The sequence below is a fragment of the Denticeps clupeoides genome, chromosome 5 (assembly GCF_900700375.1).
Source record: "Denticeps clupeoides chromosome 5, fDenClu1.1, whole genome shotgun sequence".
NCBI lineage: Eukaryota > Metazoa > Chordata > Actinopteri > Clupeiformes > Denticipitidae > Denticeps > Denticeps clupeoides.
The window spans coordinates 18,291,398-18,312,023 of NC_041711.1; the positions used below are offsets into that span (position 1 = coordinate 18,291,398).

Sequence of the window (20,626 nt, forward strand, 5' to 3'; positions counted from 1 at the left end):
TGCATGTGTGCATATATTTGCAAATACGTTATGCTCACATGTTTTTTAGAACCACAAAACCATCAGGGAACTGCAGTGAGTTGCTCACATCACTGTTCTCTTCCCTCTACAGAACTTCCTGTTCTCCCTGCGGACTCATCAGCAGACTGTTTGTCTCAAGAAACAAAATCAAACACAACACCAACAAAGCGACAAAGCTCTCTGTAAAGGACTCGGCTGGCTGCTGCTGGAAAGAGACAATTTCACTGACAGACAAACAGGGATTCTGCTCCCTGGGAGGAGAGAGGGAGGGAAGAGCCAGACACAGAGATAAACATGGGGAGACAGGGGAAAAGGAGAGAGATGGAGAGGTGGACAGAGTGCACACTTTTTTGTTTCTACTGTTTAGAGTCTCTCAGCCCACAAGTTCCAAATTAGTCACAAATGTCACACCTTCAAACATTTTCACCACAACACACACAAATACATCAAGAACATTGAAACATTTACATATACAGCATTTATCAGACACAGAGTGACTTACATTCAGCAGTTACAGGGACTGTCCCACAGGAGACACTCAGGGTTAAGTAAGTGGGGTAGTATGTGGGGTTTAAACCTGTGACTGTCATGATCTGTTCCGGAAGGGACCCGTATCGTGATGTCATGTGAATGCGTTGACATCATTTGTTGTCATCATTTCAGATCAACTGCCTTGCCATGCCGAACGGCCGTGGCAGAAACACCCAACCGCATTTGGACACCGCTGCCGCTGCCCCGCTGAGATCCAAGGAGCCGTGACTCGCCGGGAGGACGCCACCAGCCCCCTTGTCCCTGGCCAAAGTTGGCTTCATGCTCTGCAGGGTCCCGACGTGCCCCATGGGTTTTCCGGATGGTCGAGGATGCCTGCCTCACAGTCCCATATCCGGTGGCGTTGAAGCGGCCATTCAGCGGTACTGACTGGCGTGGCGGGCGTCTGTGGACGGCGGACAAGGTACCACACTGGCCTGAGGCCGTCTGCGCAGGACTACCGCAGCTCATACATTGTGAATACCGGATCAGTCATCATTCATTTTCCATTCAGCCGTTCCTCTCAACTCATTTCAACTCAACTCATCTCATAGGTCACTCCTATTCAAAAGACTCAGTGTATGGACTTCCTTCCCTCCTTCGTGGACCGCTTTGGCTGGCACCCCAGGAGTCGTGATTAGGAGGGAGGGTACTGTCATGATCCGGTCCGGAAGGGGTTACAGGACGTTAGTCCTGTGTAATGTTTCCTAATTGTGTTCACCTGTGTCTGATGTATAAATCTGCCCTGTTCGTGTATGTTCATCATTGGGTCTTTGTTATATGTTACATGTTCACCTGTTACCGGATGTCTCCCCTGTCCTGGTCACCACAAATTAAACCCCTGTTTCGTGACATTGTGCAAATGCGTCCTTCTTAGTCAAGTCTTCATTTGCAATCACCAGCCTCGCCATGCCAAACGGCCGTGACAGTGACTTTGAGTAACCCTCTAGGTTACTATCAAACTACTTACATTTTTTTTCTCAGATTTCAGAAGTGCTTTCTTACCAGTCACACATACTCACACCTTTCTTTTTTCTGAAAAACATTATTTTATGAAGATATTTTACGTTTCATGAGCTTATACTGTGATCACAGTAGGTCATGCTGATGGATACCATGTAATCCAGCCTTAACCATATCATATATACAAGCTGCTGTGTGTAGATGCACGGCTCTGAGAACAAAGTTGTGACTACAGCTGTAGCTGTATCTCCATGTTTAAACATTTGAACCCAAACTATATACGTCTCAGACTGCCTTTAGGAGGCTCGGATGTCCAGGTCTGCGGGTTTCTGTGCACCGTCTGTCTGCCCAGGTGGGTTACAGACAGAGGGCGAAGCATTCTGATTCTCCAGTGACAAAGCGCTCTACAGCCTACAGAGCCACCATATAGACAAGTGACAGCGGAGAGAGCTGCTGAGTATCCGGTGTCCAGGACAAAGTGGAACTCAGGGGTCCTGTGCTATTCTGGTAGCCAAGCATCTTCCAGGTCCATCAAGACCTAGCGCTCCCTTTACATAAGGTCCAGTGTGACCCTTTTACTGTTGTACTCCACCTGACCAGAGCAGAGCAGAGCTTTAGCACCTCTACATTGTTGTTGTTAAATGTCTCTTCCACACCTCTCCCAAACATGGCAGTAAAGCACAAATACATAAACAAAGGCTGTTTCACAAAGTCAATGACATTTACGTCTTAGGTCCTTCAGAGGCTTGGCATGACTTCCTCTTCATACTAAGAGAAAATCAGTTACTGGATATCTTGCTGGGCTTTGAAATTGCTCGGGTTTGCATGTTGGCACGTTCAAAATTAAGCATCTTAGATATTGGAAGAGTTCTTCACCAGTATTTGGTGATTTGTCTTGATATAAATAGCAAAATAGTCCATTCATTTTTGTCCCAATTAAAACCGCACCTACTTAAATGAACATTTATAGAAATTAACAAATGTAAAAGCCTGAATTATCAGACAGTATACAGTACAGGCCAAAAGTTTGGACACACCTTCTCATTCAATGTGTTTTCTTTATTTTCATGACCATTTACATTGGTAGATTCTCAATGAAGGCATCAAAACTATGAATGAACACATGTAGAGTTATGTACTTATCTATACATATTCCAAGCCTGTTGATGTAGGACCCAAAAAAAACAGATATATAAGATATAAAAATTTACACAAAACAAAATGGCCCAAAGCAGGTTTCACAGATTTCTCAGATCTCAGCATTATAACTGCTTGGCTCATATTGACACAGTAGTCCCGACATGTACAAAACCATGTCTCTAAATATGCGATGGTGGTGCAGGGGCTGATTGGGGCAGACAGGTGCAGCTGATGGTGCTGATGTGAGCCGAGACAAGACGCAGACAGAGCAGACGAGCTGAGGGTGGGACAAAAGGGGGCGTGGCAGTTATGCACCAAAACAGTTGGTATTATTGGGAAAATTCACTGGTCCTTTTTTTATAGAAAAAATTTTCAAGTCTATAAGACACACATGCACACACACACACACACACACACTGTGAACATAGAGATCAGGTGGGCAGCAAAGGTGAGTGAGTTTCTGTTGACAGAACCCAGCAAACAGCGCACCAAATTAAACATCTTTGTTTGAGCTTTGGACAAACGTGTATTTTGCCATCCCTACTGTTTTTATGATTGATTTGATAAATGTGATTGATTTGTCATGGATAAAAATCCAAACACTGTCACCTCTATAGTGACTAATGTTTTATGGTTTTTATGACATGATAGATTTTACACATGTGATTAGATCAGACATAGAGTCTCCACAGTGGTTATTGTTCAAGATGTGTGGCAGTTGACAAACCAGATTCATGAATGGAAAGAAAGGTTGAGGCTGCTATTTTTACATTCATATAAAACTGCAGTACACACACACACACACACACACACACACACAAACACACACACACAAAGCTTTTATCAAGTAATCTTGCACATTTCTCCCTTATTTTCACTTCCTTCCTGTCTGTCTGTTGGATTATCAAGGGATAACTGAAAATCTCTCTCCAAACAGATGGCTGTGGTCCACTGCAATCAGGTCCAGACATGAACACACACACACACACAAACACACACACACCTCAGCATAAGACCTTTATTCACTACATCACAACAATTAGCCTTGGTGTACTTGGCATGCAAGCAAGCATTTTCCTTGTAGCATTTAATTATGCACCTAGTACATGAGGTGCATGAATAAAAAGCAGTAGGGCATCATGCATAAATACACACACATACACACAGAAATGACTGAATCAGAAACTGTCTATATAAAGACAGAGCGTCTAAATTGCCTTTCATTTCTATTTTTGGCTCCCAGTCTCATAGCAACTGTAGACTTACTGAGTTAATTAAAAACAAGATGATCATATGGCAGACATGACTTTGTACTCACAACCATAAACCCACCCACACATATACACTTTACTTTGTACCATGACAGTCTGCTCTGACTAAGCACAGAGGCTGCCCAACGATGTAAACTTTTAATGGGAACCACCCTCCCTGGCTCTATCTTCAGCTCAAATCTCCCATAGTGAAGACTGTCTGAGGGGCATCAAGCTCAGAGCTTCTCTACCCTCCACAGCAGCACTGCAGGGTGTTGTGTTATGAATGAAAACATGTATTTTGAACCTGCCATCACAGAACAGCAACAAAATCAAAACGATTTACAGCCAGAAAAAATAAAAAGATCTGTGTGTATCTGGGTGTCTAGACATTTGGAGTGATTCTAGTGATAAACTTAAGTCCATTGATCCTATAAAAACTGTTCTGCTCTATGTAGTGTGGTATTTTTAAACTCATTATATTTATGAATATGCTGTATTTATATACTGACCTATTAAAGGTGCTATATAAATAAATTATATCATTAGAGGGCAGGACTGCAGTGGGGGTGAGTGCCAGGATCTATGCCCAGCCCTAATTATTATGGCACTGCCCCCTGGTAGTCGCTGAGTGAGGGAGCTGTCAGTGGTGCTGATATCAAGGTTTTCAGGGGTTACCTATACCTATACTGACTCTCTTCTGAATTCCATTCCATTCCGATGCCAAAAAGTCGACTCCCTGCTAGGTGCTCAGTGGTCAGATGCCACCAGCCAACGGGTGGGGGGTTCTGCCGACCTACTATCAACATGCTGATGAAATGCAACTTTAGGCATCCAAAATTTATCCCAGCAGCAACCAAAAAAAAAAAAGGTAGAAAGAGTGTCCTCCAGTTCCAGGGGTTGATGACACAGACTCAAGTGTGACTGAGGAGGTCAAATTCTGAAGGCAAATTGCACCCAGCATTTACATTTACAACAGCTAAAAACATATATATTTTTTTAATTGTACACTGCAGGATTTCTTACCTATCCACACACATCAAAGACATTTAACCTGACAGCGGACACGCTGAGAACAATTCACATTTCACATGTGACATGTTTCAGCTGAGCGCAGAGTGTAAAGCGAAGTAAAAGCGGCACTGCACACTGAGCATTAGAAAGACCTATGACTGGAAAGCATGTCCCACATGTTTGTCCATACATCTAGACACTGCCTAGACATTCTAAAGCACTGAGATGCGTTCCAGTTTCAAGATGATGGAAATTTCATTAGATTCTAGTTCCACTATCAATAATTAACACTACTCTGTACATGGAAAGACATCTTCAGAATGGGTAACCCATACACTCTCCCTCACTCTCACACACACATACGCACACACACTTGGACTTGTGTATTTTGAGGCCCGTGTAATAACTCTCAGTGTTTACTGAGGCTAGACCTAAGCCTTCCCTCAAATTTAACCAATAAAAAATTGGTTTTGTTTATCTTTTAATTCCTTTCCTTTCAATGTCCTTTAAAATAAAATAATCTAATGTTTGTCTACTTATAATGTCTCACATTAGTAATGCAAACCCATACACACACCCATGTACACACATCACAGACACATCACAGGTTAACGTCAGATCAGGCCACAAGCCAAGTCACTTCCCTTTGTGACTCTTCCCTTTGTGACTCAATGTGACTGGAGAATCAGATAAGTCCCATTCATTCAATATTTAGCACCACGATGAAAGCCATTCACACTGTATTTTCCCACTGCTCTACATCGAGCTTGGTTTCTCCTGGAACAATGATAACAGCAGTGGAGCATCACTATTATTAAGATGACCCACTGTTAGAATTCAATCCAATGCATTCAATGCACTACTAAGGAATTCCTGAACATGCAATGCCCCCATATGAATAAAACAGTCAGCTTGTACATGGAGGAACCTCTTTCTCTCTCACCAAGTCTCTGTGAGACTGGCTTACACTGGCCTGCTCATACCAAAAGCATTTTCATTTATGGTGGTGGGACAAATTTGGCAGCTCGAATAAACTCCTGACCTCTCCATCACACTGAGCGCACTTGAGGAAAAAGCAACTTTACCAGCTTATCAAGAGCCCCAGAGCACAGGGCTGGCCAGGCCTGCATCTGACTGCAATCCACAGTGTGTGATTGAAGGATCTGAGAATTCTGCGAGGACCCAAGCTGTGTCATGTGCTATAAATATATATCACAGGAGCTTGGGGAGATCTGACTCGACAGATACTGTGGCTGGAATTGCAGCGGCGGTCTTCTGCGGGGGAACTCCTTTGTGTCTGGCCATTTCCGACAGCCATTCCTGTTTGACTCAATGAAGGCACAAAACAGGCAGAAATTGGTGGGTTCCGGAAACCCAGACGGCTTTCAGGAACAATTACTTTAATAAGCTTTAGTGGTGGCTCATATTCCTGTTCCAGGCAACACACTGTCTGTAAGTGATGCCGCATGATTGGAGAAAGCTGAGATCTACAGCCCTCTCTGTCCAACAGTGAAACTCCCTGAAAAAAGCATAAGAACCTGTCCTGTTATTATATAGATGCTTCATAATATAGTTCGTATTCTCCTACAGTACAGTACAGTAATTTAATAGCACATTGCCCTGTTAAATAGAGTTAATAACATTTTGCTATTCATCCCTAACTCAAGAATGAAGTCTCTGGTCTGCACTGTCTACAGTAATCATGCAAACCAGCAGATTCCACTAATATAAAAAATATATACAGTAAACTTATAAAATTACAGTTGCAGCTTTTGTAATGTGACTTGTGCAGAATGTGGAGATTATGCCACATTCATGCTGATGTGATGTATTATGCAGCCCTTTTCTCACAGGATTGTTTTATGTTGTTCTGCTTCATTCATGAATAATGTTGATCCGAACTTGCAGCAGTTTCATTAAGGCACAAAGGGGGACTGCTGTTTGTCCCCTTTACCTCTTGCCAGTAGGAAGGTGCTTTGTGGTAAATTCATTCAGGTAAGTGGCTGTGAATAACAAATTTTAAAAAAGCATAAAACCTGCAAACCACATCACAGAACTATGAACATCACAACATCAGCCACAGGCCTAATGCTGCAATAACACATGAGCAACGTCCTTCTAATGTATTAAAACTCTGCCATCAGGGAGCATGTCAGCCACAGTTTAGATGATAAGTGGATGAGGGGAAAGCTTGTAGTGCAACTGAATGTCCTTCATATTACCAAAGGGCACTGATTTCTCCCCTTGGCCACTGCTGCAGTGTAGTGTGTAATGTGGGATGATTACAGTGCGATAGCGCAGTACGCAGCACTTAACACACTGAAGGGAGTGGCATCTGTCCCACAAGCTAAATATGCACTTCCACCACTCAGTCAACAGATACACACTCGCCGCGGTGCTACCCTGTGGGGCACACACACACACACACACATCATGCCTTCAGATATGTGATAGAAAAGGGACGCCCCTAATCCAGTAAAGACCCAAGTCCACTGAGATCACACAGAGACACTGTGGTGTTTGAGAGAAGCTGTTGACAGCGTAATCTGCTTTGCTCGGTGGTGGGAACTCATCCGTCCCCCACACACAGCTGAAGTGCCAAGCCGGAAGTCACACACATTCATAAAACTATGAAGGCATGAATGAAAGTTGGACAGTGGAACCAGAGGGATATGAATGAGCAAATAAATGAATGGATGAATGAATGATACAAAAGAATGTATACATAAAGCGGCCATTGACAGTAAACAGTAACGACATCGACTGAAATAGAGCAAGACTTAGGGATGTTAAAATTAATAATACAATCAATGCTGATGTGTGAACGATTCTGCATCGATGCAGTGCAGAACATAATCGGTTATATCATAATTCCATTGCTTGGTGATTTTCTGGTGGCGGTATAAAAAATTGTGTTAAAAAGTAGTGCCGGTAGTGACTGTGGCTGCCTGATCTGGGTACGGTACAGCGCCACTCTGGGGAGGAGTTTTGTGCTGCTCAGCATACCACTCGGCGGCCTTGTGCCAGCACCACGGTCAAAGTTGGTATTTGTTTTCGCACAACCAATACAATTGAAGCGGGAATAGAGGAAAAGGAAATATTATCAGTCGCTCAGTATCCAGAGATCTACAACACGACATTACCGGGAGTTTAGAAAACCAAACATATTTTTTTCCGGCCCACACGGGTGAACCATAAATTTTGTATTTGAAAACATCATGTGAAGTAACGTAGAAAATGTATGGGCTGCATCGCGATGCATCAATAATCGAGGCATTGATAATTGTAATCAAATCGAATCGTGAGACCAATGGTGGTTCACACCTCTAGTATTGGTGCTGTGCGTGACTTTACAGGCATTTGCAAGGGGTGAGTTATTTTTAAAGGGAAAGAACAGCTATGTCAAATGTGAACTTGAATTGAATCAGATCAGTAGTCGGTGTGAAACGGGATTGGCTAAATATATCGTGCACAACATGTGCAGCACTAATTAAGAAAAGCCGGGTTTTATGCTCTGATTCATACAAACAAGTTGAGATGAAGAAGGCAAAAAGCGACGAGCTGAAATGTGGATTAAAAGCTTTAATCTGTGTGTGAAACATGTCATTCATGCAGCGGCCCACCGTGGCGCTCACAGTTGGACCGTGGGTCTGCTTAGGCCAGAGGAAGAAGGGGGAGATGAATGGATGAAAGCATGGGGGAGGAGATTGGTGGATGCTGAGGGAAGAGGGGGAGGGGCGCCAGGCTAACCCATTGTTTGCAGTCTGGAGGTCTGTAATGGCGGCTTCTCTCAGTGAGGGTACCATGAGCTAAAAGCGCTGACCCAATAACCCGCTACTAACACATACACACACATGCACCCACACACCCAATAAAATAAGCTCACATACAGACACACTGGTGGTCTTTACAAGAAAAAATTCATTGAATACATTTACATTTACGACATTTAGCAGACACTCTTATCCAGAGCGACAGTCCGCCTGGAGACACTCAGTGTTAAGTGCCTTGCTAAGGGACACAATGGCACAAGTGGGGTTTGAACCTGGGTCTTCTGGTACATAGGCACGTGTGTTACCCCCTAGGCTACTACCACCTCTGAATAGACCCAAGAATATTCATGTTTCAGGATCACAAAGGCCTACAGATGGTGATCCATGTGGAGGAACACTGCTGCAGGTCACCTCATTCATCTCTGCAGGACATTAGCTCCAAGGTATGCAGGACCCGGCCCACCAAGGTTATGAAGGACAAATCATATCCAAACAACAGCCTGTTTCAATGCCTAAAATCAGGCAAAAGTCTCTGATGCATCATGGCCAGAGCTGAGAGACTCGGGAGGAGTTTCTATCCTCAGGCCATAAGGATGCTGAACAAGGACATGCCACCACACCTCACAACCCCCTCATCTGAATGTTATCACTGTCTACTACAATCTGTTACTATTACACTAGTCTATGCACAATGCACTTTAGTAGAATCCATAACCACCACCCAATGATGTCTGTGTCTTATGTTCTCATTGAACATAAATATCTTTGCTTGCGTTATAGCATGCCTACCTCTTTTTACTAGCCTTATTCTTTCTGTTTTATTTTATTTTTACACTTTATTATTTTTATTTACTTGTATAACTACTACTTTAACTATGCACAGTCAAACTCGAATGGTTCAGGATTTGTGTTATGCTGCTATAACTATGCATGTAACAAATAAAAATCTTGAATCTAATCATTTAAAAACAAAAAGCAATATGGAACTTCTGCAACTACTCAACATTATTTTATAATAATGAACTACTGGGACCTCTCAAACCAGGAAATGTATTGCTGTGCTCTTGCGTGAAGAAGAGAGCAAGCAGAGATGGAAGACAGGTCGAGCACAACACATATTTTCTGCTCAGATGAAAGACACTCATAACATTGGGCCACTGCTTCGCATTTGCAAATTATACAGTCTTCATTGAGAAATCTGGTCTGGTAATCTGCTCAAATGGATTATAATTCAATCGTGCATGAAACACCAGCGAGACGAGTAGTAGAAATGACTTTCAGCAGCTGCAGGCTGCGGTTATTCAACCAAAAGCACCGGACCGACGCGGGATCGCAGGATCCATTTTATACGGGAAGTGATTTGGGAGAATCACTGTGTGTGTGTGTGTGTGTGTTTACTGTCTCAACAAGGGTGGCTGCTATGCAGCCTTGTTGCCATGACAACGCTACGCCACTGCCGAGCTAGCCGCTGCGTTTCTGAAAGAAGGGGGCAGAGCACGGATCATCCCGGAACTTTTGAGAATAGTGAGGCTGTCGCCAAACATCCGCAGGGGGTTTGCAGAAGAAGAACGGCATTATTTAATAAATCACTGTCTGTGTAATAGCACAGGAAGAACAAAAGCCAGTCCATACACATATCTTCAACCAGACCATCAATCAAAACAATGCATTAGATATATATATACTTTATATATCTTTTTTTTTTCTGTTTCATTTCTTTGCTTTTTCTTCGGAGGAATCCCCTATGGGTTTTGGGTTTTGGTTATGCAGATGTGCCACAGTCATGCTGCCATATAACTGAGTAAAACCAGACTGACGGACCAGAAAATGAAGCCGTCTGTAACGTTTGAAGCAGTGCAGATGAGCTAACCTTCTGTATAATGTATGCCATGCCGGCCATTATTGGTAATGGCATCTGCTGCAGATTAGGGGGCACGTGCCAGGCTGGACAGGCTGACAGTTCACAGAGTGTGATGCAAGGAAACAAACCAGGAAAAAAAAGGCCTTCTCAAATATTTTCTCTGGTGGCGTTATGTGACACCACAAACAGCGGGTGTAGATATATGGCTGGGGTGCAGAGGAGAGGAGAGGAGATGAGGGGAGGGAGGGCTCTTCAGCTGTTCTGGCAGCTGCTACAGGAGAAAGCAGGGAGCATCAATAATTGAAAGAGACGGCTTCTGGAGCGACTGGATGTGATTCAAGAAGGCTTTCCCCCAGCATGGAAACAAGCATCCAATATTCAGCAGCACCTGAGCTTCCCGGAGCGGCGGGTGCCGGGCTAGCCTTGCCTTTGTGTGGGCATCGTCTCCAGCCCCGGCCCGGCTCCACAGCGCCTCAGTGAGAGATCAAATAAAGCCATCCAGCCGAAACCTACATTGTAGTCCTGCTGAGGGAAATAGCCCAGAGTGCGCAGGGCAATTGAATTGAATGATGATAAAGGCTCACCCAATTGAATTTCCGACAGAGCACTTTTGCTGAATTCCAAGGGGCTTAGTGAAACAGAGAGGGCCGGTTGAAACATGAACTTGTCTGGATGGGGGTGTGTTGTACAACTTTCTTTAAGCACTTGCTTTATATTTAGTATCATGAGATTCATGAGATGATATGCAATATTTTTTTTGACTGGCACTTGATTTGTCTGTATTAATGAATTCGTTTTTGCAACATAGATTTATTGGTATATATATATATATATATATATATATACACACACACACACACACACACACACACACACACACACACACACACACACCAATGTATTTGCCAAAAAAACACCAATAATAATGAAATCAGTCATCACATTTGTTACAAAATCTTATTCATCCCATTTTAAGTATCTAATGAAAATCTTGGGTGGGTATCTGTGTGCCCTCCTCAGAGCCTGGACTTTCAGAGTGATCACAGTTATCTCATCTCAGGATGACACGGGTGCCATCGGGTGTCAGGCCTGGCGCAACACGAGACGACCATGCCGATGAAAGATGCATGAGGCCTTTTTGAGGGTAACTATCCAGGCCTTGAAAAATGCCCCCACCTCACAACTTCCCTAATCCATCCGACTCTCGTGCCAGACTAGGCAACACGATCGGGATGAATGACATCACGGACATCAGCGTAGCGTGCAGAGGCGATTTGGTCTGAGCTCTAAAAGCCCTGCTTACAAAATCAGATTCCCTCACTCACATTGTTCCTTTAAAATAACCCCCCTAAATGCCAGCACTGCCTGCAGCAGAGACACACGGTTTGCTTGCAATTCAACACTTTAAACACAATTGTAAACACCAGCCATAATGGAACAGATATTGCGCTACCCAGTAAACCCTTATTCCTCTGTAAATCTTCCTGGCACAGAGCTGACATTACTCAGTTAAAAATACCCACGCATCCCAGGTGATGAAGCTAACAGCGAGCATGAGGTGACATTTCACTCCGCGTACAAACGGCTGGATATGGAAACATCTGTTTTTAGATTTCAAACACATTAAGACACATTTCGCCCTGACTAGCGCTCCACGAATTGATGCAACATTAGCAGATGAAACCATGCTCTACAAAGGCAGCTGATGCTGGAGCCTGTCTCATTAGAGAAGAATGGGGCTGCCACACAGCGCCTGAGACATAACCAAGAGCTGTTACCCTTTCAAAAGCACTCAGAAGAATAAATAAGCAGAGTGAACTGAGCCTAAATGGCGGGAGAAACTACAGCATGATGCCAAAACTGAGCATTCATTTCTGCCTACACAGATTATACAGAGGCTGTCTGACAAAGTGAAAAGCTGTGATGTGTGCATGTGACCATGTGATGACCATGATCGTCTGTGAGAGCGTGTGTGTGTGTGTGTGTGTGTGCATGTAGGACCATAATCTTTTTTTGTGTTTTGTATGTGTCTGAGGTCAGACCATGACCATGATCTCTGGAGAGGGTATTTGTGTGTGTAAGAAGTAGGGGTGTGCGGTATAGATGCTATAAAGGGTCAAAACTTAAATCTAGTGATCTTAAAGCACTACAGACCCAATAAGTAAAATCAAACAAGCCTTCAACCTGTCAGTAATCTGCCAGTCACTTTTTTTTTAGTTTACTAAACGATTTCCTAAGTGCAGCACGAATCATTGGGTACTGACTGCACATGGAAATGACCAGGAGCGGTCCTAGCCTGAATGGTGCCCTGTGCAAAAAAAAATCACAAAACAAAACCTTGGAATCCTGGAGGGACTACATGATCAAATTTGAACAAGCACAGTGTTATTTAAATATTTTCTGACAATATTTTTAGTGTAAACTCTACAGCTGAACACAGAAAATCTTATATAATCACTCGCATCATGCAAATACCTCCTTATGGGTGTGAAAGAAAGTCCACTTTCAGTAGAATTGGCCAGATATTGTTTTATCTGGTACACGGTTATGTATATGTATCCGTAAAAAGTTTATTATACAGCATCCTGCTGCAGTGCCTTTGCTATGGACACCGTATACCGTCTATGGTTACTTTTATTTCGCAATATGAATTTTATGCCATATCGAACAGCCCTAGTGAGAAGCTTAGCTCCCCATCATCTGCACATTAAGTGAGTAGGAATGGACAGGCCTGGAGACTTTTCAACGTCTGATGTTCAGAAGCAGAGCACCTCACTGAGGGAGCCAAGAATGCAATTCAGATCGCCCCTGGCCAGACACATACAAATGTGACGTTGTTCCCTTGAGCTCCTTACGCTAAACCTGAGTGGAAAATACAAGCATGAGTGGAGTTAAATTAATTGCCAACAGATGGATGTCACAGTTCCAGCATCATTAGCTCGTTATGAACCAATCACTTTTTCCACCGCCGTCACCCTTATCATCGTCCCCCATAAAGAGACACCTCCAACCCAGTTCCTCTGCTGAAGCTCATGGCCAGAAGACGTGTGTTTAGACCCCTACTACTTGTGCTCTCTTGTTTCACTCAAGAATCAGTAGGGGTGGTAGTTACCTAGTGATTCAAACACTTGCCCATGAACCAAAAGACCAAAAAAAACCCACTTACTATCATTGTGTCCCTGAACAAAATGTTTAACCCTGAGCTGAACCCTGTGGTTTTATTAACATGATTCCAGTTCATAATGCAAGTGTACCAATTCTTACCCAATGTTGATTTATTTTACATTTACATTTACATTTGCAGCATTTATCAGACGCCCTTATCCAGAGCGACTTACAATCAGTAGTTACAGGGACAGTCCCCCTGGAGCAACTTAGGGTTAAGTGTCTTGCTCAGGGACACAATGGAGGTAAGTGGGATTTGAACCTGGGTCTCCTGGTTCATAGGCGAGTGTGTTACCCACTAGGCTACTACCACCCCATTTTAAACATTTCACGTTGCTTTCAAATGTAAAGCACTTTTATTTTACAAATGGAAGAATGTGTGTTGTTGTGAGATAGTTCTTAGCATGAAATGTACATATTATTTGCATGTAAATGCTTTACAAAAGCAAACAGTAAATGCCCAAGCACATTGTTGAACAATGATTAAATGTGATTATTTGTCATCCTGCATTTGTTCTTTTTCACAGCCACTCCACAATCACAATCTTTATAACGGAAAACATGGAATTCAGAAGAGTTCAAATGGAAATAAACAGACTTCAGGAAAAACTCAAATGGATTTTATAGGCAAATGCTAAGGGCGTCATCCGTCCAGGAGGCACCACTAACAAAGGAAGAAAAAAAAGTGTATTAATGTGTCTTAATATGAAAATAACAAGACCACATGAATTTACCTGCATTGCAAGTAATAATAATAATGATACATAAATTCCACCGCTGCGCACCCTCCTCTTCCCCCTTCCACTACGGCAAGCCAACAGGGCCAGTAATCGGCAGGTTCACGACACATTTTTAAAGGGTTTGTAGGCTGCAACCAGAGTGTAATGCTGTAATGTATTTGGGTGAAAATTATAAACTTGACTGATTTGGGAGTAAATCTGAGTATCTCACATGAAAACATCCACACCATGCATGTTATTTTAGGATAGCAGAACATATTAATTATGTTTTTGCTTCGACAACAATAAAAATGGTACAAAGTTGGTCTGCCACCATGTGCGCTGTCATCAGCACAAAATATTTCTGATAAAGAAATTTTTTTTTACAACTCGACTACTGCTCATCCCCCACTGGCTTTTTATATAAATAAAACCTTGTTTGTTCCCTTGCACTGGGGTCCTCTGCTCCAACTCTTACAATTTACTAGATTTATTTGTGAACTGGTGATTGCGTTTTGGAGGTTCGTGCACACAGGCAGTGCCAACATTGCATGTTTAAATATTAGCAACGAATGGGGCCAGTCAAATAAATTGATTTTACATTGTCACAAAAATGATCAAACAGGAATAAGCTGTCTTAGTATGTAACACAAAATATTTTCCATTTTTAACGCATCATCATTTTCATGCCTATATATAACCCTGATCTGATGTCATCAGCTGAATCTGAGATTTGTGAGTGTGTGTTTTTATGTGTGTGTGTGTGTGTGTGTGTCTCAAAATAAATTATTAATTTGTTTATCTTCTCTCATGGTTCAATATTGGTGTGCTAATGGTGCCTTATTCTTCCATGGTATTGATTATGTGTGTAACCCTACGACTACTTTGCCCTACCAACATGCCACATTGCCCATTTTAGAAACAGGACATTACATCAACCCGTCAATCTGAACACATGGAAAAACATGGTGAGATGGAGACACAAACACAGCTACAATGCTCTCAATCGCCGCTTGTGTTTTCCCACCTGTCACACGTCCTTTTCATCCTGTGCAGCTGTTTTCATGCCGTCACACTTGTGACTGCATATTCAGCATACAGTCACGCACAGTCTCATACATGGCCGGTACAGAGAGGGTCTCCTCATGCATAACATCCCATTAATAATGTACTCTGGGACGAGGGAGCTCGTGTGACGCTGGCTTCTCCCCTATAGGGTTCCTTTCTTCTTAATGTATACAGCAGGCCGTCATCTGAAGGCAATCAACATATCTTTCACAACATTAAAAGCGCCAGCCTAATATTGTGTAGCGTCCTCGTGCAGAAGACCTCTTAAGTCCAGCAAGTTGCAGGGTGAGAGATCACTGTTGTGATGCCCTGACCCTGTTTGCTTGCTCCCGCCAGTGGATTTGAACGTTTTAGCTGTTCTACAGTCTTCTCTCTGTGGTCCACTGCAGGCTTGCGGTGGTCTGTATGGAATTTCTCAGATCTGTAGTCGGCGGAGCGATTGCAGGACAGGAGCTCCACCCTGCAATTTCATGGATGAGCACTGGAAATGCCTTTACTAAAACATAAAATATAATTTGCATAGAAGCAAAACAAAATTGTCATCTTCTGGCCTAGTATTATTCTCAAGTGTCAACTTTAATATTATAAAATGGTTCTAAACCTTTCAGCCCGTCTGCAGGGATGGCAGGGGCTCACCCACGGGAGGATACCAAGGAAACAAAGATGCACCAATACAGAGAAAATGCACAGCACCAAAGCACACTTCATTTACATGGAAATCGGCCAGCTCTCGAGGTAAAGTCACCGTGACTGAGACTTATCCAGTATCAAATATCAGAAAAAAAAGGCTGACTGGGGGCACAAAAGACAGACCCAACTGAAGGTGGGGGAAACAAATGGATGTGGTCAATACAATACAAAATATGAGAACATTTTAATTCCAACCAAAACACACTGTTCATGTTCAGGATCACAAAAAATGCTAAGCTCAGGATCTGGGGAAATGTCTTTGCCCATTTCAGAGATGCCTGTCATCACACAGAGCAAAAGGGACAAACAAGACAAAAAGACATGCACGGAACATTAAATCTGGACAAAGACTGATAACCAGCAATGTCCAACAGGCTTATGTGTCTTGATCATTTCTGATCATTTTAAAATAGACAGCACACACTGGCCTGCCAAGTAAAAATGGTGACCTTTAATTCAACAATGAAAATAAACCAGTCCAATTTTAATGTCTATTTCAATATCGTTCAGTAATATCCGTCACCAGTGAATTCATCGTCACATCCATCCCTCACGTCTGAGCTGCCAGAACACAAAAGAGACACAAAGAAATCCGGCATTTGTGGTGATTTGCAGGACTTCCTCCCCCATCCTCTTCCCGCGGCCCAGATGAAAGCTCAGGGAGTTCCACGGCACAAGCGGACCCTCGGCTTTAATTGAAGTGGACTGTAAGTGGTGGGGAGGGGCACGATGCTGGAGTTTAATACGGACGGAATCAGGGGATGAGCGAGAGGACAGGGGTGTCTGTCCAGAGAGCGCTCTTATGCAATGTCCACCTGTGTCGTGCGTTTCCTTCCCGGCGAATGTTACTGTCTGAGGTTCGATCTCTGGGGACCCCGCCCCCATGCGCCTCTGGGCTGGTGGATGAGAACGGTTGACGCAGCTTGTTTCAACTTTCAGTCAGAGGGGCACCGAGAAATTCGCCCCGGACCGTAAAAGCTGTCGTGCCGGCAGGCCGTGTCGTTGGTCTCCATTTGGACCCCAGTCCAAATCTTCCTCTCCCTCCCTCCCTCTGCGGAGATCTGGCAGACCATCATTAGACAGGCAGTAGGTGCGGCGGCGTGGGCCTTCAAAATGAACTCGGAAGGAGATCCCCGCAACGATCGCGCCGCGTTTACTGGATCGTTCGCCCCATATAGTTTACACCCGAGGCTGCAGCCACGGTGAGGGAACTAATCGGCCGTGTTTGGCACGGCAAACAGGGTTAATAATGATCCCACAACAGACAGTGAATGTAGAAGCTGACGGATGAGGCCGGTTACATCGACCGGCACGCTGGCTGATGATATGCACGGGCCACGCTTCCCCAGCAGAGAGCGTTTGTTCACGTACAAATCAAGACACCGGCTCAATAAATCCATAGCCGGAAATAAATAATAAAAAAATAAAAAATACTCAAACACCAGGCAAGATGAATGGTTTTTAAGGCCGATGGATGATGAGAAGACACTTGCACTCAACTGACCTCATGCATTAACCATCGACGTTAACAAACACAACTCCCCAAGCCCCATCGGCGGGTCCGGACCTCCATCACATTCATTATTCAACGGCGCCCCGCAGCAAATGAGGACTAAAGAGGAGCTCGTCTAGGACGCACAGACGTCCCACAACTCACCATCCTTGCGGTAGTAGGTAATCTCCACCTTGCGCTCCTCGGAGCCCAGCAGGGCCTGGGCGATCTGGGCGATGGCGTGGCGCTTGGTCAGCTCGCCGTGCAGGAAGTCGCAGGTGCAGGGCTTCTGCATGACGTCCGGCCGAGAGAAGCCCGTCATCTCGCAGAAGCCATCGTTGCAGTAGATGATGGCGCAGTTCTGCACCCGCGCATTGGCGATGACAAATTTCTTATCTGTGGGCATGAGAGAGGGGAAGAGACGTTAAACGTAGGTGTAAAATTAAAGGAAAAATGACTAAAATGGCTGAGTTTGAGTCGATTCATTTATAGGGCGTCTTCGCTGAAATGTCAGGGCTCAGCGGAGTTGACTTAGTGAGGTAATGACTGGTGGCAATGACTTGGTAACAATAATGAGAACGTTCAGATTGTAAACCTACACCTAGTTGGTTTGTGGGTTCCTGTCATTATGAGGTCATTCGGCGCCACAGCCCATGTCGCAAAAAAAAAAAAACAACAGAGAGGGACAACAGTCGCGTTGCGTGGCACTTACATGAGACCCGACTGTATACTAAAAATAATTACGAAGGGAGGTAGAAAGGAGCCGGGATCCCCATCGCGATGACCTCTGCGCATTGTTCCGGCAGGCGTGCGTAGCAGCTACGCGTCGTGTCGACCACGCGAAAGCCGCGGGGTTTTTTTTTTTAACAAAGTAGCGCTGCACCGATCCAACGTAAATCCGCGAATGTGCCGTGGACGTAGGAAGAGTGCAAAGTAAATCGCGAGGCACCGGGGACAGTCATTCGGACGCGCGGACACCTACTTTTCCCGTCGAATTTGCGAATGATGATGCCCAGGAAGGTGTTCTGCGGCGCGACGTGTCCCCTCCGGACGGGCATGGTGGCGGTCAGCCCGACAAAGTTACGGCAGAATCCCTTCGTCCCCGCGCATCCTCGCGTCGTGCTCCGCGCTCGTCCCCGCCACGACTCCAACTTCACGCCGCTGCGGGAAGCGCGTCTCCGCGCGCATGTCCGGGCGCGCGCACCCGGCGGCCGGGGGGCGGAGGGGTGCCCGGTGGGTTGGGTCGGGGGTGCAGGTGAAGAGGAGCACGTGCGGTTTTAATTTCCCATGTTTAATTCAGGGTGGGCGTGGCCAGGTGTCGGTAGCCGAATGTACGTCACGCCTGGTATTTTGACTCGTCCTTTGCAATTCAAATGCTCTCAGCCAGCGATCCAACTTGAGTTGCCACGACTCGGCAAAATGACACGGTGGCGAGTTCAAGGAAAAGCGTAGCCCCATGGGCGTCGTATTAGGGGGCATGAGGGGATTATTACCCAGGGCCCAACTGGATGGCGGATGGATCCCTCTGAAATACACCCATAAGCTAAAACAAAGGCATGGCTGGACATGAATGAGCTTTGTGCGCCTTAATCATCGTGTGCAGTTTACAAAATTGTGTTTTTAATAGTGTCCGCTGTCCATCATTCGGATAGGCCTAGTAAGTCATTTTGATGGATCTGTCCATGGTCCTGAATCCTTCTTCTTCCTGGTGGGCTGGTGGAGGACTTTCTAAATGTGCTCTAAAAGCCGCAAAAGCCCCAGCGCAATAAATATCACTGCTACAACAAGCGCTTGTTTCCTGAATGGGGCAACTTAATGAATGCACTCAATTATTAAAAAAAACACTCTCCCTCCCCTCAAGGCCTCACAATCTGACCTTTGATCTGCATAATAGGAACATTGAACAGAATGAGTCTCAGCTTCAAATAACCAATGATTGTCTGCTGGCTGTATTTTAAATTCTAATGAATATAGAAGCAGATCATTCACGCCTCATTTAAAACACTAGATGAGCATCTGCTCCATTCAACAAAATGCCTGGTAATATATGCAAAATAACTGACATAAAAAACAAACCCATAAATATTTTTATTGGGCCACCAGGCATTTTTTTAAAAGACAAAACCCATCATGCACCAGTGCCTCTCTCTCTCTCTCTCTCTCTTTCTCTCACATACACACATACACACACACACAAAGGCCAAATCCAGCCTACAGGGGAAATCATTCCATCACAAGCCAACTGCATGTAACAGTACTGCCAGGTTAGTGGATAAAGGATATAGTCAAAAATCACACAGACGCGTGCTCTCTTTCCCCAAAAGCAACATTCACTATATATTTTGTTCATAAATGCATGCATTATAAGCATCATATCTGGATTAAAAATGCCTCACACAAAAGACAGCAGAGATAATTTGCTGTTTGAGCACAAGCCGTAATTATTATTGCTGCGCGTGTGAGTGTTTAACCCAGTTTAACTCCATCCAACGCACAGGTGCTGACAGTCAGTGTGCGACAGGTGAGGTTAGAGGTCAGAGTAAGAGGTCAGGAGCTGGGGTCCCTCGGCAAGAAAGGTTTATGCAAGGCTAGCAAATCAGATGAGCTGCTTATGGCTGAGTGTGGCAGCAGACGCCATGTGGAGGGGGCCGATGTATTTTTTGGAAGCGTGTGAATGAGAGGGTGACCCCTTACTGGTGAGGATTCCCAGAGTCCGGTGGCATGACCCACACTCTCCCAGGATCAGGCTGGGCAGCGATCTCTCCACAGCCAATTCAATCAGATTTCATTGTAGAATGCTCTCAGTTGTAAAACCCAATATTCGAATAATCAAAAAAGGAAAAAAAATGATGGTGTGTTAACACACATCTGCAAAGAAAGAGAAACGGCATAAAACATCCATTACATGTGTATGATTGTCCATGTGCATCTTGCCTACCCCA

General features: G+C 44.3%; 1 protein-coding gene across 5 annotated transcripts in view; it reads right to left on the reverse strand.

Annotated features, from left to right (window-relative positions):
- LOC114790975 (potassium channel, voltage gated eag related subfamily H, member 7) overlaps nucleotides 1-18,971 on the reverse strand; it is a 60,090-nt gene extending 41,119 nt beyond the window's left edge. For 4 of the 5 annotated variants that reach the window (XM_028981433.1, XM_028981432.1, XM_028981431.1 and 1 more), the window contains exons 1-2: nucleotides 18,667-18,971; nucleotides 17,850-18,080 (exon numbers count right to left, since the gene is read on the reverse strand). In XM_028981433.1, the coding sequence (XP_028837266.1) occupies nucleotides 17,850-18,080; nucleotides 18,667-18,742 (307 nt within the window). In that variant the 5' untranslated portion in view covers nucleotides 18,743-18,971. Of the gene's footprint in view, nucleotides 1-17,849; nucleotides 18,081-18,396; nucleotides 18,503-18,666 lie in introns of those variants that run through there. The other variant, XM_028981434.1, reaches the window with a different exon arrangement.
- Between the last annotated feature and the right edge of the window lie 1,655 nt (nucleotides 18,972-20,626).